This window comes from Mytilus trossulus, chromosome 2 (genome assembly GCF_036588685.1).
Source record: "Mytilus trossulus isolate FHL-02 chromosome 2, PNRI_Mtr1.1.1.hap1, whole genome shotgun sequence".
Taxonomy (NCBI): Eukaryota; Metazoa; Mollusca; class Bivalvia; order Mytilida; family Mytilidae; genus Mytilus; species Mytilus trossulus.
This window is the reverse complement of record NC_086374.1, coordinates 24,731,783-24,759,320: the sequence shown is the minus strand read 5'-3', so window position 1 is coordinate 24,759,320 and position 27,538 is coordinate 24,731,783. Positions and strand designations below refer to the sequence as shown.

Sequence of the window (27,538 nt, the reverse complement as noted above, 5' to 3'; positions counted from 1 at the left end):
ATGATTTCTCTTGCAGCTGTATCATTCAGCGTAAATTGTGGTCCTGGTTGGGAAGAACGTCCTTTATCGCAGTATTGCTATTCATTTCATCAAGATCAGCTATCATGGTTGGATGCAAGAGAAGTTTGTAAAAATATGGGTGGTGACCTTGCTAGTGTTCATAGTGACGACGAGGAAACCTATATTAAGGGTAATCATAGAGTCTCTTATATATCATGCCAAAAACCTTTCAATTTTTACATTCGTTCAGCGATCACATTCAGATTCTAGAAACAATTAATGCAGATCAACACATAACGGAGGAAATAAATTTTACGGTTGCACAGCAAAGACGCGTTGAAACGTAAATATTAAGAACTAATCTTCATGCATTATACGAAAATACAAGTACTACGCTGAAATAGTACCATACTAAACGTTCCGTTAAATTTATTAATATGATCTGCCTATCAGCGACTCATGTCTTACCAGTAGTTAAAGTTTTAGTATGTATAAAGTTTGTAAAATGCTGGGAAAAAATCTTGTACAATTTAAAAGTCTTTTCTTAGAAGTCGAAAAAATGTAACATGGCAGCAGAACAAAACAATTGAGCTTTCTTTATTGATGTCGGTCCAAATTTACCATGACTAAGAATTTCTTTTCTAAAAAAATATAAATGTGCAGCATAGTTACATCTGATTCTTGAATATACCATTAGTATATTTCGCTTCTCTTTTGGAATAAACGGAACTTAACTTTGATCAAACGTAACCTTGAAAATTTCCCTTCAAAATGATATTAAATAAAAGAGGTTCACCAAACCCAAAATATGGAAAAAGAATCAAACAAAAATTACAATACTTGAAATAGAAACAAGGAATACCTTAAATATGAAACTCTGCAATAAAGTCAAATATTTTGATCATTTATAATAATAATGTAATATTATATTAGAGATAATATTAATATCACAATAGCTGGGCAGTAAAAGTATATAAAAGATAAACTGTTCGAAATTCAAATCTCATGAATCGATCAAAAAGAGAAACAGAATGTTATAGACAAAAAGAACGAACTCAAGCGAGACACAGACACATCACAAAACTTATGTAGCCTGGATTAAAGTCAGTCTTCCTCTAAAGTCTGTCTAAAACGCTTGCACGCTAGGGGTAATTTTGTTTTCGATTTCTTTTTGTTACAGCTAGAATATCCCCGTTTAATTGCATCGCAGTATGGTTAGGAGGAAACGATAATCATCAGGAAGGTGGATGGCAATGGTCAGATGGCAGCCCATTTAATAAAGTAAACTGGGTGCCAGGTAACATTCATTTTAACGTAGATGTGCATGTTTTTATAATTGCTAACATGTGTACATATTTATATGTCTTTTTTGTGATGATTTAAGTCCATAGATTTGAAGACTCAAGCGCTCAAAATTGCATGAAAATAATCTGTAGTATTGAGAAATGGATGTATGAATTTTCGAAAAATAAGTAATGGCAGATGATTGAACTAGAGTAAAACTTATCAATGTTTTGAATAAACATTTCTCATATTTCTTGTACTAATGAGAATAATCTTTTTCCTAGGAGCTCCAAGCGACAAAACTCACAGTGAAAACTGCATCAATGTTTATGTTAGTCAGAAGAATGGATGGAATGACTGGACATGTAACGCTAGAAATGGTTTCGTCTGTAAAAAGTCATGTACGTGACCTTGAAAAAAGTAAAATCACAAAAATACTGAAATCCGAGGAAAATTCAAAACAGAAAGTCCCTTATCACATGACAAAATCAAATGACAAAACATAGCAAACTAATGGACAACTGTCATATTCCTGACTTGGTACAGGCATTTTCAAATGTAGAAAATGGTGGATTTAACCTGGCTTTATCCCATGTATTCAAATGTTAGTTTAAAGGAACAGTATCAGCCCAATTCATTACCAAATTTACTCCAATTCTTTATTTTATTAATAACAGACTAAGAAAGTTACCCTAATTAAAATTTTGCGTAGCAAACAATGTCTTCCCTGACTCATGTTTATTTCCATTGAAAGTTAGAACTTTTTCTTATTTGCGTTATTCTTCCTAGATATTTTTAAGGAATTCAAATTATCATTCGATTAAATAGAATGTCATTTTGTAGTCGTCATAATATTTTAGGGATACACTTTTACCTTTTATATATTGTTCTATTACAACATAGACACCACGTTCAACTCCAATACACTGTCTGAATAGGGGAAAACCTTCTTTTTTTAAAAATAAATAACATTATATTTTGGCTTGATAATATATATTCGTATAAGAAGTATGTCTACAAGTTAAAACAACTTTAATTATAACGTTCAAAATTATAATTTGTATTTGCTTTACCTTTATAGATGGTTCTATCACAACACCTACACCACGTCCTACTCCAAGAGTTCCAGGTATGTAACTGTCATTTCGAGCTGTCGGCATTTAAATGCTAACAAAATTTCTCAACAATTTTAAATAAACAATAGTTATCTACTTTTTTTTAATGTTATATGCAGATTTTTAGAAACTCATTTGAAAGGACACTTTCATTACTTCAAATGGGATTATTCAAAAATATTGATGATGTTAAATTTTTCTATTTTTGTAGCTGGAAAGTATTTAGGATGTCCACCTTTCTGGAAGCAACACGGACGATCTTGTTGGCTTTTTGTGAAAAAGAATATAACTGCAGATGCGGCAAGAACTGATTGCATGAGACGGGGAGGATACCTAGCAACTGTAAACAGCCAAGATGAACAAAACTTCCTTGTCGCAAACATGCCCAGGCGTAGGTGTTGTTTATGTCTATTGCTGTTAGGAAATGACGACCTTTATTGGAATTAATTTTATCGGATAATATCACGGCAAAACCTTAAAACTGCAGTAATTTTAAAAATTACTTCTCGGCCTTGTGATACTCTCTCATCTTATATTTAATGCGTTTCCCTCAGTTTTAGTTTATTACCCCGATTTTGTATTTTGTCAATGGATTTATGAGTTTTGATCAGCGGTATACTACTGTTGCCTTTATTTAAAGCAAGCTTAACTTCTCACTTGTTTGACAGTCACATCAAATTCCATTATGATAACAACGATGTTTTAACGAAACAAACAGACAGAATACTAGTAGGTAAAAATGTCCAAAATAGGGATTCAGCAGTCAACATTGGGTTATAATCTTTGAAGAAACAATTAATTGTGTCGACATACACATCTAGTGCAGTATCATGTATACCGTCACTAAATCAATTACTAAATAGTTTGACCTATAAACAATTTCACACTGTTACTTAAAATATCCAATGACGTTGTAGTCTGCAATTTAATTTGATCGCCAAAATGGACGTTAAATGCATTTAAACCACAGCCGGGTATGTCATAAGATCGCATACTAAGCTAAACTGCGAGAGTAGGTCGATACGTATCCTAGTCGGACAGAAAAGGGGACTTGTATTTGCATCATACCGTGCAAGGGCTGGATAACCAGTCAATGTCGTTAAAAACTTCCAATTGTTGTTGTATTTGCAGTTCCTCAGTACATGACGTTGCAAAAAAAAACACATTTATCACATCAACATGTTTTCAGGCTTAATATGCTTTAAGTTTGCCGCTTGACTTTAAAGAGCCGTTCATCGACATCAAATGTAATCATAGTAATTCAAGTGAAAGATAGAATAATTACTCTTTCATCACAGTGACTTTCAATTACTACATGTGTGTAAAGTGTATATATTATAATTAGATGCTCCTTATCGTTCTTTGGTATTTAATATCTATCTACGAGTTTTGACACCAGTCTTGTTGATCAATTTTCATCTTCTTTCGAATTGATTTGAAAGATTGTTAAATTTCATTTGACTTGGACGAGTTAAACGGATCATTTAAATACCTATATGCTATGATAAGAATTGATGTTTCTGAAAGCAACCATTCAGTACCTTTTTTCGGAATCAAACATTAAACGTGGGTTGACATATTTTAGATAAATTTTTCAAATGGGGATTTAATATATTGTTAATGGTTCTATGTTAAGATTAAGTTTTAGTATTTCTAAGGATTTTCAGTGCAAATTTTTTTTTTTTTAGTGAAACATATTAAGACCATGGGGAAATTACATTTTAGATCAATTGATATTCTAACATCTATTTTATTTCAATAGCTTTCAATACGTCCATATACTTCAAAGGAGGTAGTATTTGGATCGGTATTAGTGATAGGATTGTTGAGAACTCTTTTGTTTGGGATGATGGTACACCAATAATGTACACAAACTGGGAGGCTGGTGAACCAAACAATTGGATGAAATTAAACGAAGATTGTGGTGCCGTTTGGTTAGAAGTAAGATTGTGAATTCATTTAATGATCTTACATACATTTAAGAAAAAAATATATTTTTAAAACACCAAGCACATTCATTATGGTTTTTTTTAAATCTGATTTCTATTTCATCATTGTTAATTTGTATATATTCCTTGTATCGCCTTTTAGAATTTTCTACAAAACGGATTTTATTCAGAGAGGTAACAAATGTTGCACTATAAACAACTAGAAATAAAAATGTTATGAGTCTGTCTCTTCGTCTAAAGAATGAAATGTCTATTCTGCATATTATTTTTTTTATGTTTTAGCATGGTGGTTGGCTAGATATGACGTGTAATACACCAGGACAGGGTTATGTTTGTAAGAAAGCTGTCAAAGTAGTAGATACCACTGGTCAAAGTCCGTTTCTGCAAGGTTGTTCTTATCCTGTAAGAGCTTAACTTATTCAACAGTTTAGATTTAACGAGAAAGATATATTTGTTTAAAATATTGCTCGGATGTAATGCTTTCAATAATAATATTATTTATACTCCCTGCATTTATCGCAAAAAATTATAAATGATTAATTGTAAACATTAATAAATTGTATATGGTTTTTTTTTCTTGTCCCCAGTCAAGAGGTATAGGTTACGGAGCATCATGCTACGCTTTCAGAGATTCACGTTTTGACCAACCAAGAACGTGGCAAGCAGCTCAAGACTCATGCAAGAAACAGTTTGGTGGCAATTTGGCAACCGTTAATGATCGGTTTGTTTAACATCATTTTCATAGACTTTTAAAAAAAACTATAATTTGCTGTTACATATTTAATTAAACTGCGATCGCCTGATTGTGGAAAAAATCCGAGGTTGAAATTAAACAACTGTTTTATTCATGTAAGTGTTAACAAAAAGAACACAAGGTAATAAAATTGAGAATGGAAATGGGGAATGTGCCAAAGAGACAACAACCCAATATAGAGAGGACAACAGCTGAAGATGAACATACATAGATGTGGCGTGTACACAATCTATCGGGAAGAAAATTCTTGTCATTGTTTTCGTCTTGGGCAGAATTATAAAAATTACAAAAACAAAGGTTGGTATATATAATTGTTGAGACCTTGCGGAAGTTTATAATTCCATACATACACGTCGTTCAAACTTTATTAGATATTTGTCTTATTGGCAATCATACTTCATATTCATATTTTTATATTCATCCAATTTATGGATCTAATGTCTAGACAAAAATTAGTACATTGGACCGAATAGCTATAGAAATCTGACGAAAGCAGATTAGTTCGAAGGTTCTCATAGTAGATCATCTCTGTTAATAGTATGTATATATCTAAACATTCTCGATTACTAGTATTTGGTACATAGTTGTCGATCATTACATTTTTATTTGACATAAAACATTATATCATTTGAAACAGGTTTGTACAGGCATTTCTTGCAAGTTTCTTAGACACCAGGAAAGACTTGTTCTGGGTCGGTCTTAGTGATTTACAAACAGCAAATACATATAGATGGATTCAAGGACAGAATGTGGCTTTCACCTTTTGGTCTAATTTGCATACAGGTACTAAAATGATTATAGTAAATAAATGTTTCAAAACAGTACATTTTTTTACCAAAACATTAACTGGAATTAAATACACCCGAAACGCTCGTACAGAATTTTTGTTAACGACAAGGAAATATAATTAAGAGCTGTGAACATGAATTTGTGCACTTGATATTTCCCTTAGATTTTTTTTATTCTTAGAATATCCTTACAATACTGACGAAGTGATGCCTAACCAGGAATCACATTCAAACTTCTTTTATATTTTTATGTAAACATTGGTCTCATGATGTTTAATTAAATTTGGATATCTTTAATCATGTACGACTCATGACTTTCATTACTATTAATTTTTATATTTATGTTGCAGGGAATGAAAGAGGTACGTGTACTGCCATGAGAACAACTCATCCTATAGGAGCATGGGAGAGTAGACCTTGTTCGGAAATTCACAACTACATTTGCGAATCATCAAGAACTGGGTTCACTAGACCTCCAACAACACTTGCATCAATAACTTCATGTCCTACAGGATGGACTGCATTTCAAAACTGGTGCTATAAGGTCTGATACCAACTTATATTGTCGTTTTGATTACATATTCAATGAAACATTATCAGTTATTAACAGTAGAACTAGTTGGGACAAATATATTTAAACAGGAAAAGATATATAGAACGGGGATATACTTGGAAGCTCATTTGAAATTTAAAGCCAATAATTTATATATATATAACAAAATGTTGATATATTGAAATCGTGTTCGAAACGATAATGGCAAGCTGAAACTTTTAACCTTGCAAACAGACATATTTTGTTTTAAAATTGTCTCTTATTTTACACTGGTTGACGCAGGAAGATTAATCGTGAAATCTTTAATGAGATACTCTACCTTTTTGGTGAGTCAGGGGATAACGGAAACTGTTAAAAACGGCTATAAAATAAGATGTGTTTGTGATGCAATTGCGGCGAGTTGTTACTTTGGTGTCGGTAGGTCTACTTACGTAAATGATAGAATTGATTGTCATTGAAAATATTTATACATTAACGAAATGCTCTACTAATCGCAACTTCATTGTAGTAAGTCAGAAAGGTTTCAGATGCAATAATGAAGACATAAAATCAGTACTGCTTCCAGAGTTGATAGTGGATTTGAAATCAGAACATATATGGAAATGGAAAATAGTCTATGTTTTTTTTTTAACAATTCAAAACTACAGAGAACTTTTTGATTTCGAACTACTACTGTTCAAGTAAAAAGTCGTTTTGGGTTTTTTTTTCACAACCGGCGCAAACCAGTAAAATTCAAATTTTTAAATCCAAAACTTATGAAAAATTTATCGTTTTATCTGTTTTTTTTATTGTAAAACAAATGACTAAGACAAGTTTTCTTCCGAAAAATACTATAATATACAATTATGGCCGTTGAAAAGGTGAATATCCAAAATTGTCAACACGAAAAGGTGATTTCACTGAGGGTGCAGCCCGAACAACTTTTAAGGGTTGATAATTTTGGATATTCATCGTTTCGAAGGGGCCACAATTATTTTGTTTTACCGAACTAACAGTGGAAGGGCATTTTGAATCATTGTAAAAGCACTTACCCTTACCTGAGTCAGTAACAAACACAAGTTGGCGTTCAAAAGTACATGTAATTTGTGTCTTAGAATTCTCGTATGTACAACACAGGTAGATTCTTTTTGTAAAATATTGATGGCCCTTAAAAGGACCGTTATGAGAGATATCATTGGCACAAGATGCACGTCAAAAGCCTTATTTCCTCTTCTCTCGATTAATGGGCTTTCTGCAACTTGAACGTTGCCATTTTGTTTATTTACACGTCTGTGACGTCATTTTCATGGGTACAAATCAGCAAGCTTAAAGGTTATTCGCCAGTGAATAATAGGGTTATTCTTTATTGCTCATAAAGGCATCAACCAAATAACCATTAAAATATATGATGAAAGGGTGACAATGTGAACCAGAGGAATTAATTAAATTGTAGTTTATTGAAAAGAGCAGCATTTTACTATTATAGGTTTATGACACCGAAAAAAACTGGCTGATTGCGAGAGAATATTGTGTTAATATTGGTGCTGATTTACTGAGCATTCACAGTGAGCAAGAAGCTGTTTTCGTCAGAGACATCTTGTCAGGGTAGGAATAGTGTACAAAGCGTCTACCGTAACAGCATATAACAAACAAGTGAATTTTATGTGGTTTTTTTAATTCTGAACGTTTGTTGTATGTGTTTTTTTTTATTTTTTAATTCTGATGTATAATAAACTGTGAATTACAAAAGTCATAGATAAAATATGTAAAATTTGAGGTGAACAACTATTGTTTTGGGAACCCTACCATACAAACCATTCTTTAATGACAGTAGATAAACATAGGTTCATGAGCTAACTCACAAATTGTGTAAAATTAATCACAAATTAATTATTTCAGGAATAAATTGCTGGTTACAAAACAATCATTATTCATATGGCTAGAAAACGACATTTAACTATAGAGAACTTTGTTTTAAATTTATTTAAAAACTGTGGGATTGCCATTCCTTAACTAATGAAGAAATTGTATATGTAAAATTATAACAATTAGAAGTAAATAAGCATGCATAACAGCGACTGATTGAGCATTGTTAGTCCCCGAGGGATTTCAAAGCTTAAAACCCCGATGAGGCCATGAAAAAAATGGATATCTTTTTTCGAAAATTTGTTTTTATATTAATTAAAAATCATTTGAAATGGAGTGTTTCTTCTTCAAACATTTATTTACGCATACACACCTGATGCAGTAAAATCGGTACGTTGTTAGTGTTATGTTCATTCACGCCTTTCTATCTCTTACTAATCAAATATAGTTCATTGCTGTCTATTTTGTAATGTTATATTACAATATTTCATTTTAACAGGTCAAACAGGCACTCGTTTTGGATAGGTTTGAACGATTTTGTTAAGAAATCATCATTTAGATGGAGCGATAATTCAGCTTTTGATTTTTCGAAGTGGAGTCCTAATGAACCAAACAATTATAATGGCAAAGAAGACTGTGTCCAAATATCTAATAAATACAGATGGAATGATCTTCCTTGCTTTTCACAATTGCAGTTCATCTGCAAAATAAATAAAGGTCAGTTGTCGTAAATGATTTTCTAAAATTAAATCCCTTTTTTATTAAGTAAACATTGACTTCTTATCAAATGAAACTTTGTGGAATATCTATTCAAAAGGCACTGTTGAAACTGTCTCCCACATTTGAAAGAAGGCATTATTGATACTTTATTGCTAGTTTCTAAGTAATACACCGCGTAGAATATCGGTTGTCATGTTACGAGAAATTTTGTATTTGCAATTTCTAGTATGGTAGTGCAAACCCATAAATCGTACTAGCTTTACAAGGTGCTATCTAAGTGAGTTGTGTTGATTGATCCGAAAGTATCGATATATAAAGGTCAGTTTTATTTGATTGACTAAATATCGTCGATAGTTTCTTGTTGGCATAAGTACGATATTTGCAGTTTACAATTGTGTTTTATCAAAGTAATGAATTGAATCAACTTTTATTCCAGGTTCTCATTTAAAGAACACATTTAAACCACAAAAACCAGTTACTGCATCAGGTAATATTTGACAACAAAATGTTATTGTATATTCTTTACCAAAATGGAAACTGTAGATACAAACAAATTATTTGCTGTAGTTAATTAATTAGCGAAGAACCACACGTTATAAACACCAAAGATGATATCAATTAAATGCTGGAATATGCAACGTATTTGTTAGTTTCAGTGGCATACTTTTTCTTCAAACAGCCGGTATATCAATGGTTACTAATATTAAACTCCTACTGACCAACTTGTTTTTGCACCGAATCATAAAACTACTCAGACAAACATAAACAGAAAACAAGACAGGGAATTTTGTCAATTCAATCATGGTATTTAAACTCTAAATAATTGGAATGTTGGGTCATTAAGAAAAATCAAGAGGACAACTCGATAAAAAAGTGGCTTGATAAACAAAACAATAAAGTCAAGAAAAAAACAAACCTTTCAATAATGGGTTTTGTTAATTTGAGAATAAAAAGATACAATCAAAAGCAATACTGATAGAAAGAGGGTAAGGCAGCACTTCTGTTTTTTTTGTAAATCAGAGAAAAATTCGAACACTTGTAAACAAACTACCAAACAGAAAGAAAAAAATATTCTAATAAGGCCAACCTGATGTTTAGTGGTTGTCGTTTGTTTGCTGTGGTTCATAAGTGTTTCTCGTTTCTCGGTTTTTTTTTATAGATAGAACCTTTGATTTTCCTGTTTAAATGGTTAACACTAGTCATTTTTAGGGCCCTTTGAAGTTTGCTATTCGGTGTGTGCCACGTCTCCGTGTTGAAGACCGTACTTTTTGTCTATAATGGTTTACATTTAAAAAAAATGTGACTTGGATGGAGAGTTGTCCTATTTGCACTCATACCACCTCTTCTTATATGTCAAACATTATTGTGATCTCAGGTTCTCATACATCCTTGGCGTTAGATTATTCGACCTTGAGCGTACGTGATGAAGGTAAATTCAGCATTAGCAACGCAACGTACCTCCTTAGTTGTTAGCGTTATTTTATCATCTTAAGTGAGTTACATGATAAAAAAAATTATCACAAAAAAAGATCAATGGGAAAATGAACAAAATAGCGATAATTTATTCTATGCAATAAGTCTGCTAAAAAATCGCAAAAGTGGGGTTAATGTATTTATCTTGTTTTGTTGGTTTCAAATATTTTATACAAGTGTATTGTGTTCCCAGCAAGTCTGTGTGGTTCTGGAAATTGGTACAGTTTCAAAGGATATTGTTACATGTCAGCTCCTCTCTATGGAAGGGACTCAGCAAAAACATGGTATGATGCTCAGAACTATTGTAATGCAAATAGTGGAGGACTTGCTGACATACATTCAAAAGCCGAAAACGATTTTGTGTTTAGTTTGGTTGGTGATATTTCTTTTTTTATGTTCAAGTTATTTCCTTGAACACTTACTTTGCAAATAAGTGTAATTGAGTAAAAGTAATCTCGTGTAACCTATTTTAGTGAAACTTGATCTGAGAAATGTGTGTTTTTATTCTGATCTTTGTCATTGACGGACACCAAATTTATTTTTATTTTTTATTAACATGACTTTCAGCATTTCTCAAATTACATTTAATAAGGTCATATTTTCTTTGAACCTTTTCAACGTATTTAAGCGATGATTATTTAATATGTCACATCACCTGATTCTGCAAATACCTTCATTAGATTAGCTCTAAATATCTAAACATTTACAGCCAAACTGTTGCATGATTGATATTTCTTTAGTTCTTGTCAAATACGTCATTTATTTTCGGGTTATGTTGTCAATAGATATCTTTTTAAATACGGCAGTACTGATTAACTAACTTTTAAAACTATCCATTTACAGGTTCGAGTAGGATTTCAAGAACAAACCTGGTTAGGTTTGAATGAACTACAACAGCCAGGAAAATATGAGTAAATATTCCTTTGTCGTTTTTGTTTTGATTTGTTTAAAAAAAAAAAAAAAAAAACAAGACACAAACAAACAAACATGTAAGCGATGTGTTATCACGTCCAGTCTTATATCCGTTTAGATAAACACAAACAAACATGTAATCGATGTGTTATCACGTCCAGTCTTATATCCGTTTAGATAAACACAAACAAACATGTAAGCGATGTGTTATCACGTCCAGTCTTATATCCGTTTAGATAAACACAAACAAACATGTAATCGATGTGTTATCACGTCCAGTCTTATATCCGTTTAGATAAACACAAACAAACATGTAAGCGATGTGTTATCACGTCCAGTCTTATATCCGTTTAGATAAACACAAACAAACATGTAAGCGATGTGTTATCACGTCCAGTCTTATATCCGTTTAGATAAACACAAACAAACATGTAATCGATGTGTTATCACGTCCAGTCTTATATCCGTTTAAATTTTTACAAAACCCTATAGTAATTGCATTCTCCTTAAAATCAGTTGATCAGTTATTTTAATAGAAATTCGTATCAAATTAAAAGTAAACAGTTCAATTTTATGGAAACCAAAAACCAAATTTATTGATCTTTTAACCAAAGTTCAAGGACTAATTACTTACAAAGGCATTATGATTTAAGTTTCCTTATCCAGGTCAAACTTAATATGTTCGTTATAAATGTACACATGCTTTTCTAATATCCCTATAGTGCCTAACAAAATTGTGTGATGTAGACGAAATTGACTTTAAAACGATCGTATTGACTTTTGATGTGCATAAATAGGCAGATCGGACATAGTTAGACTTTATTTACTTACTTCTTAAGTTTTGGATTAATTGTTATCATCATATTCCAATGAGACGGAAAAATGCGTTTTTTGGTTATGATAAATAATGAGTTTACCTGCCGTAGTCGTGCGTAAAATATATTTCGGCATTTCTGTTAAGAAAATGACTTGTTTAAAGGAACAAACCGTCTTATTTGTAAACTTTCTCTTTTATCCCCACAATAGGCTTTTAAAAAGTAATCTTTAAACTGAAATATTCCAAAAATTTTGTGAAAATAGAAGAAGTAGCAATTCTTACCTTTCATACCTTAACTTTCATTGATAAAACATAGTATTGACTCGTCCAGTGTCTAGTTTGAAGGTCATTTTAGTTACCGTACACATTCATGCACGTTCTAATAATCAATAGTGATGTATGAAAAGCAAAAAAAAGTTTGAAGGTAAACTAATAACAACCTAATCCAATGAAATTGGATACGATTCAATAACAATGACCAGTCCACATCATAAAAATGTATAGGGAAAACTGGGTAGGGAGAAAATGTCAGATATTTCAAGTTCATTGTTTTGCATGTACGAATAACAATTTGTTTGCCAATAGATTTGCTATCATTTTATAAACATGCCGTTATATATTGGTATAGAGTGGATCTTTTATTTGGGTATTTAAGGCTGTAGAAAGTTTGGCCTTCAAAATTCAACATAATCATCGACTTTATACAGAAAATCTGCCTTTTTAAAACATTGAATGTTTCACGAATAATACGCGACAACAAAGTAAAATCATTTCTCAAAACACTGCAAAAAAAATCATTCCGATTGATGCAGTAGTATTGTCATAAATTGCGCTGGAGTGGACAGTGGTACAGCAAACGTCGAATTCCCTCACACAATGTTATCACACACTATAACATAACTAATGCACTCGAATTTTAAGAACAAGTTATATAATACCGCATTTGCTTAATTCAATAATTTTCAGTTTCAAAGTGCTTAAATATCCAGCATATCTATGAGATATAGGAAGATGTGGTGTGCGTGCCAATGAGACAACTCTCCATCCAAATAACAATTTAAAAAGTAAACCATTATAGGTTAAAGTACGGCCTTCAACACGGAGCCTTGGCTCACACCGAACAACAAGCTATAAAGGGCCCCAAAATTACTAGTGTAAAACCATTCAAACGGGAAAACCAACGGTCTATTAGTGTGTTTCAACAAATTTTAACTGCATCTTGTTCAAACATTTAAGCAAAAATTTAAATTAAAGGGACACGGCTTTTGAATGTACACTGTATGTGTACTGCATTGAAAGTTCTATGTAACCTTAAGGATAAAAGTTTATATTGAACGCAGATTTTAAAAAGAAAACAATCTTCGATTTATTTCTTAAAAATTCCTAACACATGTTTTAAAAGTTGTATCTTTTATCATTTTGTATGGCCCCTCAACGAAGTTGTCGGTGCCATATAGTTTTACCCTTGTCCGTCATTCCCTTCATTTCTTAATTCCGCCATTCCGTCATTCAGTAATTCCGTCATTCCGTTATTCCGCAACAAACCATTATACAGAGGTTTTTTTTCCTAAATGCCTTCCGATATTGGGTTGATATTTGGTATGTGAGTTACCCATGATGAGTTAAAGATCTAGATCCTGGTACCTTTGATAAGTTATTTACACCACTCGGTCGATACCACTGCTGGTGCCATTTTGTCCCCGAGGGTATTACCAGCCCAGTAGTCAGAACTTCGGTGTTGACATGCATATCAATTATATCGTCATTTATAATACTTTGAATTTTTGAAAAAAACTAAGGATTTTCTTATCCCAGGAGTAGATTACCTTAGCTGTACCTTAGCACAACTTTTTGTAATTTTGGGTCCACAATGCTCATAAACTTTGTACTTGTTTAGCTTTTTAACTGTTCTGATATGAGCGTCACTGATGAGGCTTATGTAGACGAAACGCGCGTCTGGCATATTAAATTATAATCCTGGAACTTTTGATAACTATTTTAAGTTTTGTTATGCTCATCTATTTTTTGCCGAAATTACGGGCTTTGGACTTTGAGAAATTGTTGAAAATCACAGTTATACGGGTTTTTTTTTCTAAATACCTTCAGATATTGGACTGATTTTTGGTATGTGAGTTAACCATGATGTGTTATAGGTCAAGCTTAAGTTTCGTTCCGCTCCACTAATTTTAGCCGCAATTACGGGCTCTAGACTTTGATAATTTTTTGAAAATCACAGTTATACGGATTTTTTCTCTAATAATTCCCCTCCAGTCTTTGAACTAATTTTTTATATATGAGACTACCATCAAGTTTGTGTCCACATGTTGTCATAATGAAATTACAGATTTTTCAACCTTTTTTGGGACGGGGCCATTCGTGTCGCTTTGACACATGTAGTTTCCTATTGACATATCCTAACCCAAAAATCATTTATTTTGTATATATTTTTTTTGTGTTGATAAATTTCAAATAATTTTAGACAGTTATGTACTGCATATATATACACAATATGTGCTTACTCCAATATTTTATTATGAGATTGTTTTATTTGTACTTAATTTCAGTAGTTATTTCCTCAAATAAAAATTACCTGTTATTTAAAGAAAATACTGGTATACAGAAATGAGAAAGTAATTATAGAAAAACAACTTTTATCTTTAAGTTTGTCATTGTTTACAATAAATGCAAAAGTGCAAAGGCGAAAGGTTTTTTTCCAGATGGAGTGCTGGTCGGAATGTCCTTGACTATATTAATTGGGCTTCTCACGAACCCAACAATGCATTTGGAGGAGAAAGATGTGTTATAATCGAAGCAGTAAATGGTTAGTAATTATTTAACCAGGACATATTTAAAAAAGAAAATGCTACATATGTTTTATGAAGACTCGTTTCTATTAAAGAATCATACCAGCTACACAATGTGAAATGATAAGTTACCCGTCTTATTACATTTATGACGAAGACCAGTTAATGTATAAAAATGTTCATACATATAGTCCTATAGCATAATGAAAGTAACAAAACTTTAAGTTACATATTTTAAAGACATACATTGTACTAATTCTATTACAGCAAATGTTATCAAGACAAAACTAGGTAATACAAAACAATTGTAGCTTTTATTATAACAATAAAGATGACATATAACGGTTGATAGTGTGTACGTAAACTTATGACACCTTTGTCGATATTTTTAACATTTCTATTAGAAATAATTGTATGTACAGGATACTGGAAAGATGTTAACTGCAATAACAGAAATGGATTTGTTTGTAAGAAGCCGTACCATGGGACAGGAACAGTTACTCCAAAACATCCTGTGCCAATCAAAGGTGGATGCTCTAACGCAGCATTTGTCCCTTCACCTTACGGTAATTTGTTTAAATGCAATAAGCTGATTTGAACTGGGATATTCCTTTTCACAATTAAAATGCAATTATGAGAAAGTATAATTACAAAACAAAAACAAAATATGTTTCAAAGTTCTCGACTAGCAATATTTAAAAGGTATGGTTACTGGTATTGTATAGGATTTTAACGAGAATAAAAAAGACAAAAAAATGTAGTAGTCCTTAAGTAATAATTCTGAAATGAATAGATTTATATGTTTAGTTTCCTCAACTTGTAGATCGGAGTTTTCTGAGCATTTGTTTTAGAAATTTCTCTTTTACTACGCTAGATTTTAAAAAAAATGATCTCAAATACACAAATGTGGAAATATTGTCAGATAGAAGGACGGAAGATACCAGAGGGACAGTCAAACTCATAAATCGAAAACAAAATGACAACGTCTGATCCAAAATGAAAGAAGACAAACAGATAATCAATCGAACACATGACACAACACAGAAAAACTAAAGAATAAGCATCACGAACCTCACCAGGTCTCAGGGGCTCCGGAAGGGTAAGCAGATCATAGAGTATCATATATTGAATTAGCTATTTTAATAGGTAATATCAATCTGAATCCAAAGAATAATACACGAACTAGTATTTCCGAATTAAAAAGAAACAAATGTATGCATTCAAACATTAATGGTATACACAAAAAACAATACGGATGACTTTTATAGATAGATTACAGAATTTTTTATAAATGATAAATCAATATTTATTTAAGGCAATAAATGCTTCTACGTCAGCAAAAGTTTACCACTAAAAACATGGGACCAAGCACTACAATACTGTGTCAGCTTTGGGGCTGGATTTCAACTTGCTGCCATCAGCAATGACGTCGAGCAAGGTAACATAACAGCAATGACTGACTATTTTGTTGAAATATATCCAATGAAAAGATTCAAACTTTGAATCCCCCTCCATGTAGCCGAATAACAAAAATAAATTATTTGTCATGATCCGTTTCATCCGCATATAGAAGATTCCATGCCAATGGTAATTGTTTTCTGAAAAGGCAAAACAATGTAGCATTATTCAATATTATTGTTAATGTAATGTTTGTATTAGTAGTAATTTTTCAGTAACAATATGTCTATTCACAACACATACTGCGATATAAAAACATAACTTTTGTTTTATAACGAAGCAAATACTTAAAAACTAACATTACTAAGACAATTCAACAACACTCAATGACGGTATTGATTTCAGTGATAATAATAACCTGTGTTTTAATTAATGGGTCTTGCAATTTGGAGAGACCATTCTATAATTTATAGTTTGAAGATTGTATCTTAATAACTTACGGGTTTTGCTTTTCTTTGCATTGCACTTTATCCTTTCGTTATAAACAATGAATGCCGTTAGGGTATCCAAACGGCAGTGAAGTACAGCCATCAACATAAGAGAGGAGGGCAGTATTATAAGTTATTAACAGAGTATGTATTGTTGGTTGATTTCAGTCAGGGTTAACAGTTTGGTATTGTTTATCAACATTGTTCTGTTTGTACTTGAATTTTTCGAGAATAATTTACTGTCAACTTAGATATCAGTTGTTCATGTGCTTATTATTATTGCATGTTATTTCATGTTCGATTTGTTTGCTCACTGACTGAGATTAAATCGGATGATTGTTGAGGAGATGAGGACAAATAAACACTAATCAAGTCAACCCACACATCACATAATCAATTAGTGTAAATACTGTATGAGACACGCATAGAAGAACGTAAAATCACAAAAAATACTGAACTCCGGGGAAAATTCAAAACGGAAAGTCCCTAATCAAATGGCACAATCAAAAGCTAAAACACATTATACGAATGGACAACAACTGTCATATTCCTAACTTGGTACAGGCATGTTCAAATGTAGAAAATAGCGGATCGAACCTGGTTTTATAGCACTAAACCTCGCACTTGTATGACAGTCGCATACAATTCCTTTGTATTTACAACGATGTATGAACAAAACAGACATAATAGGTATAAAACTCACAAATGGGTACAGCAGTCATCACTGTGTCACAATCTCAAAACAAACAAATATTTAACAATAAAACATCTATCAAATTTAAAAACCACATGCATTGCTTCGCGTGTATGACTCCTGAAAAAATAAACGTTACATAGGAAGAAATATAAAATAATTTCGTCGTTATCGAAGAGTGTTATTTAAATACATGTTTCTATATGTTCTACGACATGTAGCAAAATATGTAATCAGTAATAACTGTTTGTCTTTCTAGCTTTTTTAACCTCACTAGTGGAAGGACTTACAGAAAATGTTTGGATAGGATTCAATAGTAGAAAAGAATTCAGACATTTCATTTGGCAAGACAATTCTCAAGCAACTTACACCAACTGGAATGGAGGTGAACCAAACGGTGATTGGAGGTTTCGTAATGATCCATCTAAAGGGGTAAATATTTAAGATACATATATTTAGCTTTAAACATCATCTATGAGGTATATTTTTGTTAAATATCTTGTTAAAATATTTGAATCTAAAAGAAAAATAGAATAATGGTATAATGGTACTCTCTTTATTGGTGATGTTCAAAATTGTAAAAAAAGTAAACTTAAATTGCAACCATTGTATATTACACTTTAAAAATTATTTGTAATAATATGACATAGAAAAATAATAAAATGACAATTTTGCACTATACATTGCAGTTAAAATAAATGTTGTAAAAGGAGAAATATATCAAATAAAACACATCATAGATACAAGGATTAAAAGTCATGTATTCCTTATTCGAGTATAGTCTGTGAGGTACACATCAGCGACGCTCGAATCAAATGAATTAAATGGGACAAATAGAGATCAAAGTTGTCTAGCACTAGATATATCTAATTCTAAATAACTTAAACTAGTTTCTGCTTAGTTACAATTCTTATTTTAAAAATTCCTTGCAGGAAAATTGTGTAGAAATGTATGTGAAAGGTAGCACTGCTGGAACTTGGAACGACAAGCCATGTATGACTCTTAGGAATGTAATATGTGAATCAAGAAAAGGTAGTTCGCTTATTAGAAAATAACGAACATCTTAACAATCAATTGCAACTGTATATCAATATAATTCAACAGGTGATATATTCAAAATGTGTATTTAATACAGCATATAAAAAAAGACTTACCAAGGTAAAATAAACAAGAATCGAGACACACTCCTCCTCCCTTTCATGAATGTGACCTACATAATAAGGATTTTTTCTGGATTTATAATAACATGAGCAACACGACGGGTGCTACATGTGGAGCAGGATCTTTTTATGCTTCCGGTGCACCTGAGATCACCCCTAGTTTTTGGTAGGGTGGGGTTCGTGTTGTTTATTTTTTTTATTTTCTATGTTGTGTCATGTGTACAATTGTTTGTCTGTTTGTCTTTTTTATTTTTAGCCATAGTGTTGTCAGTTTATTTTCGATTTCAGAGTTTTGCTGTCCCTCTGGTCTCTTTCGTCCCTCTTTAATCATAAGTAAATTACAAATTTCAACACTCACTCAAAATGTCTCAATCGGAAATATGACATGATCGATAACTGAGATTTTTACAATGTATATTACTGCTCATCAATGGTAAGTTGATGAGTGGGAAGTTAAAATCATCACTTTTGTCATAGATTCTTATTTGTATCTCAAACATACAAACTGTTTCAGATTTATTTAATTTAAAAACTATACATTGCAAATTGACAGATAAATAAATGCTCTACAACTTTGTACTTTATATTGGTCTTTTAACTTTTCTGATTCGAGCGCCTTTGGTGTGTATTTTGTAGACGAACGCCACGTTCTGTGTACACAATTTTAATCATGCATCGATGATGATTTTAGTAATTTTTATTTATTCAAAATCAAGTTAAAAAATATAGGTTATTATATGTATGTGATATTTTAACAAGAATTCTTTGGTACAGTAAATATATTATTTTTTTGTTGTGGTATGGGGAAGGGGATCTTTGACTGTACAAAATTGACAGAAGAAAGATGACACCATTTACCATTTTCCGGGCATGTTATAATATAGCGTAAAAATACAGATTTTAAAAAATCATATCAAAGCTATCATGCTTATAAAATTAAACTTGTGTTTCGTCTCCATAGGACTTGTCACTGATTTTCTAATCAAACCATTTCGTTCTATATTATAATCATGATTTTCTTGATAAAGGGTTACTGCTCACAAGGAAGCTATTAAACCAAGAGTTCCAAATGGTGAAGTTAAAATCATCCCTTCATAAATTTTACGGACGCCATCACGAGTTGGTTGACCGTTATGGAATAACCGTTTCACAAATGATATCGAATATGTTCCTTTCGTCGTAACTACAATTCCCTTCCCTTTCATGAATTTGACCTACCGAATTAGACTATTTACCGGATTTGTAATTACATAAGCAACACGACGGGTGCCGCATGTGGAGCAGGATCTGCTTACCCTTCCGGAGCACCTGAGATCACCCCTAGTTTTTGGTGGGGTTCGTGTTGTTTATTCTTTAGTTTTCTATGTTGTGTCCTGTGTACTATTATTTTTCTGTTTGTCTTTTTCATTTTTAGCCATGGCGTTGTCAGTTTGTTTTAGATTTATGAGTTTGACTGTCCCTTTGGTATCTTTCGTCCCTCTTTTATAGTTGCCGGGCAGCAAACTCCAATACTTCAAGGTAACTGCAAAACGGGATTTGTTTCTCGTGGCACAAGCTGTTATAAGTTTGTCAAAACCCCAGGCCAAACATGGCAAAATGCTGCAAGCACATGCATAACGGAAGGTGGAGTACTGGTATCTGTTAATTCTGTTTATGAGAACTCTTACATTGAATCTAAGATGGGACCAGATGTAGACTATTGGATTGGACTCAGCAAAAACAAGGTAAATGTGTTTAGCATAGGGTTTTCTCGTTATGAGATTTGGTTTTTATTTAAATGGAAAGTTGATACGTGTTTGGCTGAGCAAAACGAATGTTGATATCAAAGCCAATCTAAAAAGTAAAATAACAAAAAATTACGATCGCCTTGAGGAAAATGCACACTGTCATATCCTTAATCTTCTTACATTTCCTCATGTAAAAAATGGTGGATTAAAAAAGTTTTGCCTGATGAATAAGAATTATACAACATAATACCTGTAATTTTGTATGTTAGGGTCAATTTGAATTTTCTAATTATACACAATAAGACAGAAATAAACGTTGGATATGCATAAATAAAGGTTTTCTGTTTTTCGTTATCCAGAATACTTTTTCATGGCAAAGAAGTTGGCCAATACTATTCACAAATTGGGGCTTCGGGGAACCGAGTAATGCACCAACTGATACATGTGTAAAATCTAAAAATGGTCTATGGAATGCTTCAGATTGTACTACTAGCACAGGCTACGTCTGTGAAATCAACTCTGGTAAGCAAACTAAAATTTGAAAGATTTTATTTTCTTCTTCCATTTCATCAAAATAGAATGATTCATAACCATTATAAGAAACCTATTTCGAATTAACAAATGCACGATCATGCCTTAGAGTAAAAGACAACATAAATCCCAAAACCCCACACAGAACCGTATGGATTAAGCAATATTGTAACGTAAAGTACCAGAACATTTGTGAATGTTTCCCTTTGAATTTTCAAATCGCTGACAAAAAGATGACTCTAGTAAATAAATATAAATGTTATCACACAGAAAGTGTCCACGTGGTATAACCAACTGATTTCTAAATTCTAAAAGTCCACCAGGTAGAGAGTCTCCCGATCTGATTACATCAAGTGGCAATACTGACAAGCAAATAATTTGATAATCTTTTTATCATAAAACGAAAGCGGTCAAAATGATGCTACATGCACATCTACGAGATATGTTAACACAACATACAACTGTCTTACCTGCAACCCGACCCTTTTAAGCTCAGCTGGTCCGAAGGGCCAAGTGAGCTTTTCCCATCACTTTGCGTCCGGCGTCCGTCGTCGTCCGTCGTCTGTCGTCGTCCGTCGTCGTTAACTTTTACAAACATCTTCTCCTCTGAAACTACTGGGCCAAATTTAACCAAACTTGGCCACAATTATCATTGGGGTATCTTGTTTAAAAACATTTAACTCAAAAATTGAAGTATTTAGAGCAAATCTGACAGGGTAAAATTGTTCATCAGGTCAAGATCTATTTGCCCTGAAATTTTCAGATGAATCGGACAATCGTTGTTGGGTTGCTGCCCCTGAATTGGTAATTTTAAGGACACTTAGCTGTTTTTGGTTATTATCTTGAATATTATTATAGATAGAGATAAACTGTAAAAAAACAATAAATGTTGGCAAAGTGAGATCTTCAAATAAGTCAACATGACCGAAATGGTCAGTTGACCCCCCTTTAGGAGTTATTGCCCTTTATAGTCATGTTTAAACCATTTTTCGTAAATCTTAGTAATCTTTTACAAAAATCTTCTCCTCTGAAAACAACTTGGCCAAAATTAAACCGAACTTGGCCACAACTATCATTGGGGTATTTAGTTTAAAAAATGAGTGGCGTAACCCCGCCAAACAACCAAGATGGCTGCCACAGCTAAAAATAGAACATAGGGGTAAAATGCAGTTTTTGGTTTATAACTCAAAAACCAAAGCATTTAGAGCAAATCTGACTGGGTAAAATTGTTCATCAGGTCAAGACCTATCTGCCCTGAAAATTTCAGATGAATCAGACAATCCGTTGTTGGGTTTCTGCCCCTGAGTTGGTAATATTAAGGAAATTTTGCTGTTTTTGGTTATTATCTTGAATAATATTATAGATAGAGATAAACTGTAAACAGCAATAATGTTCAGCAAAGAAGAATTTACAAATAAGTCAACATGCTCGAAATGGTCAGTTGACCATTTTAGGAGTTATTGCCCTTTATAGTCATGTTTTAACAATATTTCGTAAATCTTAGTAATCTTTTACAAAAATCTTCTCCTCTACTACTACGAGGCCAAATTAAACCAAACTTGGCCACAATCATCATTTGGGTATTTAGTTTGAAAATGTGATGAATGACCAGGTCAACCAACCAAGATGACCGCCACGATTAAAAATTTAACATAGGGGTAAAATGCAGTTTTTGGCTTATAACTCAAAAACCAAAGCATTTAAAGCAAATCTGACATGGAGTAAAATTATTTATCAGGTCAAAATCTATCTGCCCTGAAATTTTCAGATGAATCGGACAACCCGTTGTTGTGTTGCCGCCCCTGAATTGGTAATTTTAAGGAAATTTAGCTGTTTTTGGTTATTATCTTGAATATTATTATAGATAGAGATAAACTGTAAAAAAACAATAAATGTTGGCAAAGTGAGATCTACAAATAAGTCAACATGACCGAAATTGTCAGTTGACCCCTTTAGGAGTTATTGCCCTTTATAGTCATATTTTAACCACTTTTTCGTAAATCTTAGTAATCTTTTCCAAAAATCCTCTGAAACTACTTGGCCAAGTTAATTACAGATAGAGATAATTGTAAGCAGCTAGAATGTTCAGTAAATTAAGATGTACAAACACATCACCATCACCAAAACACAATTTTGTCATGAATCCATCTGCATCCTTTGTTTTATATTCACATAGACCAAGGTGAGCGACACAGGCTCTTTGGAGCCTCTTGTTTGTTCAAATCATTGTTTTTTTCAATTCTTTGCATTTTGATTGTACATTTATGCCATCTATTTCGATATTTCAATGTTATTTAATTTCCAATAATATCTTAGGCCTTAATTATAAATAATAAAGTTATACTTTCTTTTAGCTCAACCTCCCCTCACAACACCAGCCCCTCAAGGACATTGTCGTCATAACGATGACATATTGTGGGGAGATTTTTGCTACTACTTCAGTCCGTTTAACTACAAATCCTGGCCGAGTTCAAGATATATATGCACAACACGTATCATGGATCTGGTCAGCATAACGTCAGCAGAAGAATTAAATTTTGTATGGAATGTTATGCTGAATTTTAGGAATCGGCAGAACCACCATTCAGAAAAAAATATGTGGATTGGATTGAACAAAGGGTTAAGCAGTGAGTTTATTTTCCTCAAACAAATTCATGCGTTTTATAATATCTATAATATTTATTTTCAAATGTTAGAAAAACTTAAAACTTAATCCTCCTCAAAGATATCAAGACTATAATGTGTTGTGTCGTTGTTCTCCTCTTGTGTTTGATGCGTTTCGCTCGGTTTTGGTTTGTTGCCCCGATTTTGTTTTTTGTCCATGGATTTATGAGTTTTGAACAGCGGTATACTACTGTTGCCTTTATTTACAGCAGATCTATTTTAGACTTATCAGTGATGCTGATGAAAATCAGTTGAAATACCAAATGAAATTCAAAGTTGTAGAGCATTGAGAACCCAAATATTCCGACGAATTGTGCCAAAAATCGCTATAGTTCGGGTAAAAAAAATTTTTTTAACAAGAATGTGTCACAAGTACACTGATGCCCCATCCGCACTATCATTTTCTATGTTAAGTGGATCGTGAAAATGGGATGAAATCTCTAATTTTGCATTACAATTATAGCGATCATATCATAGGGAACATGTTATTAAGTTTCAAGTTGATTGGACACCAAATTTGTCATAAACTAACTCGCCAAAAGCTCTAACCTGAAGCGAGACGAACGGACAAACGAATGAACGGACTGACGGAAAAATAAATGGACAAACAGACAGACGGACTGGCAGAAGGACGGACGGACGGACGATTGGACAACAACTGTCATATTCCAGACTTAGTACAGGCATTTTCAATAAAATTTTGTATATAAAGGGGATTGAACCTGGTTTGTTTTATAGCGCTTAACATCTCACTTGTATGATAGTCGCATCAAATTCCGTTTTATTTACAACGATGTGTGAACAAAACAGACACATAATAGGTAAAATTGTCAAATAGGGTTCAGCAGTCATCACTGTGTCACAATCTCAAAACAAACAAATATCTCACAAAGAAGCACAAAAAGTATCTATCCAATTTTATAACTATATTATAAACGTCTCCAAGGAAGAAATAATAAAAATAATTTTCTCGTTCGAACTATTATAAAAAAAAAATTATTTCACATGTGGAATGGAGGTATATAGGGTTAAAAATCAAAAGTTTTGTTAGAACTAATTTCATAAAAAGACTGAGATTTAAAATTATCCAGAAGTTGTTTAGATGTTTTAAGAATTCACACATGATTAATTCCAGTACGTATTACAATAATTTTGTCGTTCCAAGTATTTTCAAAATTATAATAGAACAATAACATAATGACATATAATAGAGCAATAACATAATAACATATGATAGAACAATAACATAATAGCGGGATCTTTAAAAGTATAGTGTCACGTCATATGTTCCAAAGAAACACAAAAAGGCACACGTACAAAACACACCAGAAAAAATGAAAGATAGTACAAACACATTAACGGGATGTATAAGTACCGAGCCACGTCAAATGGATAACACAGACTACAGACCAAACAGTAAACGTAATATTCATAAATAAGAGAGATATGGATGACCATTGATTTTGTTAATAAACACATACATGTTTCTATATACAAAATTATATATTTTGAATGTTCTATCCCAACATATTTTGTCGGCAATATGTTCTTACAGCTGTATTTGTATATTTAGTATTTAGATTGCAACAGGATATTATGAACTGTTTTACTGTATTTGTATATTTAGTATTTAAATAGCAACAACATATTTATATTAACTGTTTTACTGTTAACAGAATAATCAGACACACCTAAAATGACTTCTTTTGCGCTTAAGGCAAAATTTAACACATAACTGTTGTGCATACTTCATTCCAGAAGTTTCCAGTCACCAACTGATTTCATAGCAAAAATAATTCAGAGATATGAGATACCTTTTGAGCAGCTAAAATTTGAAAAAAAGATTTCAAGTGAATACCAATTATTTCAATTAAAAAATATCGCCACTAAGCTGTTTCACTAGTGTTAGGGTCTTATGCAAGTCGAAAGACAATCCAAAGCTATAAGAAAAGGTAAAACAAATTGGTTAAAATCCAAATATTGTCGTTCTAGTGTATGTGTGAGGTAAACTCCTTGTTTAATTGTCAATGCTTTTGGCAAGTTTGTTTTCCTCCTATATGTCATAGATAATACTTCCATTGTTGGAATTACATTTATAATATGATATTATTCTGATTAGGTGGATTTCAATGGGTAGATAACAGTGCATTTAGCTTTAGTAATTGGCTTCCTGGTGAACCATCAGATCCCATGAATGCTACCAATGACGAATGTGTAGAAATGTTAAGGTCGGATGGAAAGTGGAATGATTTACCTTGCACAATTTCATTAGCATTCGTCTGCAAAGGAAAGGCTGGTATGTTGTGTTGACGTGTAAATATATCTTTCCTTTATTGTCATTATGTTACAAGTCTTTTTTTAGATATTTATGTTGATAAATGAAATTCGCATAAAGATATATTATAGCTTGTGTCGATGGAAGAAATGCTATCAAAATTTTTATACTAAGACTTTTGCAACAGTTGATATAGTTACCATTTGATAATTTCTAAAAGTTGGTTTGCAAATGTGTAACTGCATTACTAAACTATATTATTATCAATAACACTGCAGACGTTTGCAACGGAACATACATGCTATTGGACCAGTTACATTACACTAATTCTGTGTTACTGCTGATTAGATAATTACGCTATTAGTCCATTTAATATTATTCCCGTTTATGAATTTAATTTCAAACAAAATAAATTAATTTGAAAATTGCATAGTTTGTTTGTTTCATGTACACACAAAGTTAAACTTAAATTAACGTTTAGTATTTATCAGATTTGAATGTTTTCTTTAGTTTTAGATTCATCATTCATAACGTTAGTACCAACTCAATCTCCATTAATTCCAGGAAGTGTATTACCTGTTACTGATAAACAAGGAGGATCTGATACGCAGGCACCAGTAAAACAGAGTGGCACCAAAAGTAAGTCGATCATATTTGAATGAATGTTACCAAATTAAATTTTTTCCATCAAAAAAATATCAAAATGTATATGTTTGTTTTTAAAACAGGACAATGCTCTGCATGGAAAGCGTGTTATAGATGTATATTTATATAAAAAAATGTTCATTTATTTAATTAATATTTGTTTGATGGGAGAACGACCAGATTAATGCTATGTCTATAACTTATGTATAGGTGATCTGTTTTAGTTTCAAAAGAGATGCGAAAGATACCAAAGGGATATTCAAATCTAGTTAGAAACAAACTGACAAGGCCAAGGCAAAAAAAAACGGAAAATGTTAGATAGGCAATCTTTTCCTTGGAGTTTAGTATGTTTTTTGGTAATTTTACTTTATAATAAATAAAAGGCATTCATTGACAGCTGACAAACTGAATGAAAAAAATACATGACTATTATTTATTTTTTTGATTATTTCTCCTATTTTCTTTCATTGTGGATATGGGACAAAAAGCATATTTGTACATCTTCACATAAATTTTATTTCGTATAGCCAATGATGAAATTAAATACATGAAACGAAACTACCCTCATTCACAATAATTGTTATATACATTGTAATCCTCAGATAAGAATACAAGTGGTTTATCCAGTGGAGGAATTGCTGCAATTGTTATTGTAGTGTTACTATTAGTGGTTGGTGGTGTAGTGTTCGGTATTATATATTGGAAGAAAGGAAATCTAATCACGTTTATGAGAAACAGAAGTGATGGACAGGTCAACAAGTTATACGACCAACAAGAAGACAATTTTCAAAAAGCTGTCGACAATGAAGATGATGTTAATACTTAAATACATTTTAATGAGATATTCCAAATATCAAAGGAAGCATTGTTAATAAATTCTTTTTTTTTCTTATAAAAGAAATTATATGATTGATTCTCAGTACCGTCTATAATAGACTTGGG

At 32.2% G+C, this 27,538-nt stretch overlaps 1 protein-coding gene across 1 annotated transcript; it reads left to right on the top strand.

Annotated features, from left to right (window-relative positions):
- On the top strand, positions 1-27,538 carry LOC134705673 (macrophage mannose receptor 1-like). Its single transcript, XM_063564392.1, has 26 exons — positions 1-190; positions 1,181-1,297; positions 1,569-1,685; positions 2,366-2,413; positions 2,611-2,790; positions 4,162-4,340; positions 4,631-4,750; positions 4,936-5,069; positions 5,740-5,885; positions 6,241-6,434; positions 7,909-8,027; positions 8,788-9,005; positions 9,445-9,495; positions 10,675-10,853; positions 11,325-11,392; positions 14,928-15,031; positions 15,437-15,580; positions 16,330-16,452; positions 17,854-18,026; positions 18,527-18,626; positions 20,243-20,478; positions 20,841-21,003; positions 23,367-23,639; positions 25,796-25,972; positions 26,462-26,590; positions 27,199-27,538. The coding sequence occupies exons 1-26, from the start codon at positions 1-3 to the stop codon at positions 27,420-27,422; spliced, it is 3,906 nt and encodes a 1,301-aa protein (XP_063420462.1). The 3' UTR covers positions 27,423-27,538.

Bases quoted from the DNA above. Each gene is read 5' to 3' on its own strand.
- LOC134705673 (XM_063564392.1), top strand. From the start codon at position 1: ATGATTTCTCTTGCAGCTGTATCATTCAGCGTAAATTGTGGTCCTGGT. The intron at 4,751-4,935 runs GTAAGAGCTTAA...TCTTGTCCCCAG, and splicing joins TGCAAGGTTGTTCTTATCCT to TCAAGAGGTATAGGTTACGG. The intron at 15,581-16,329 runs GTAATTTGTTTA...TATTTATTTAAG, and splicing joins ATTTGTCCCTTCACCTTACG to GCAATAAATGCTTCTACGTC.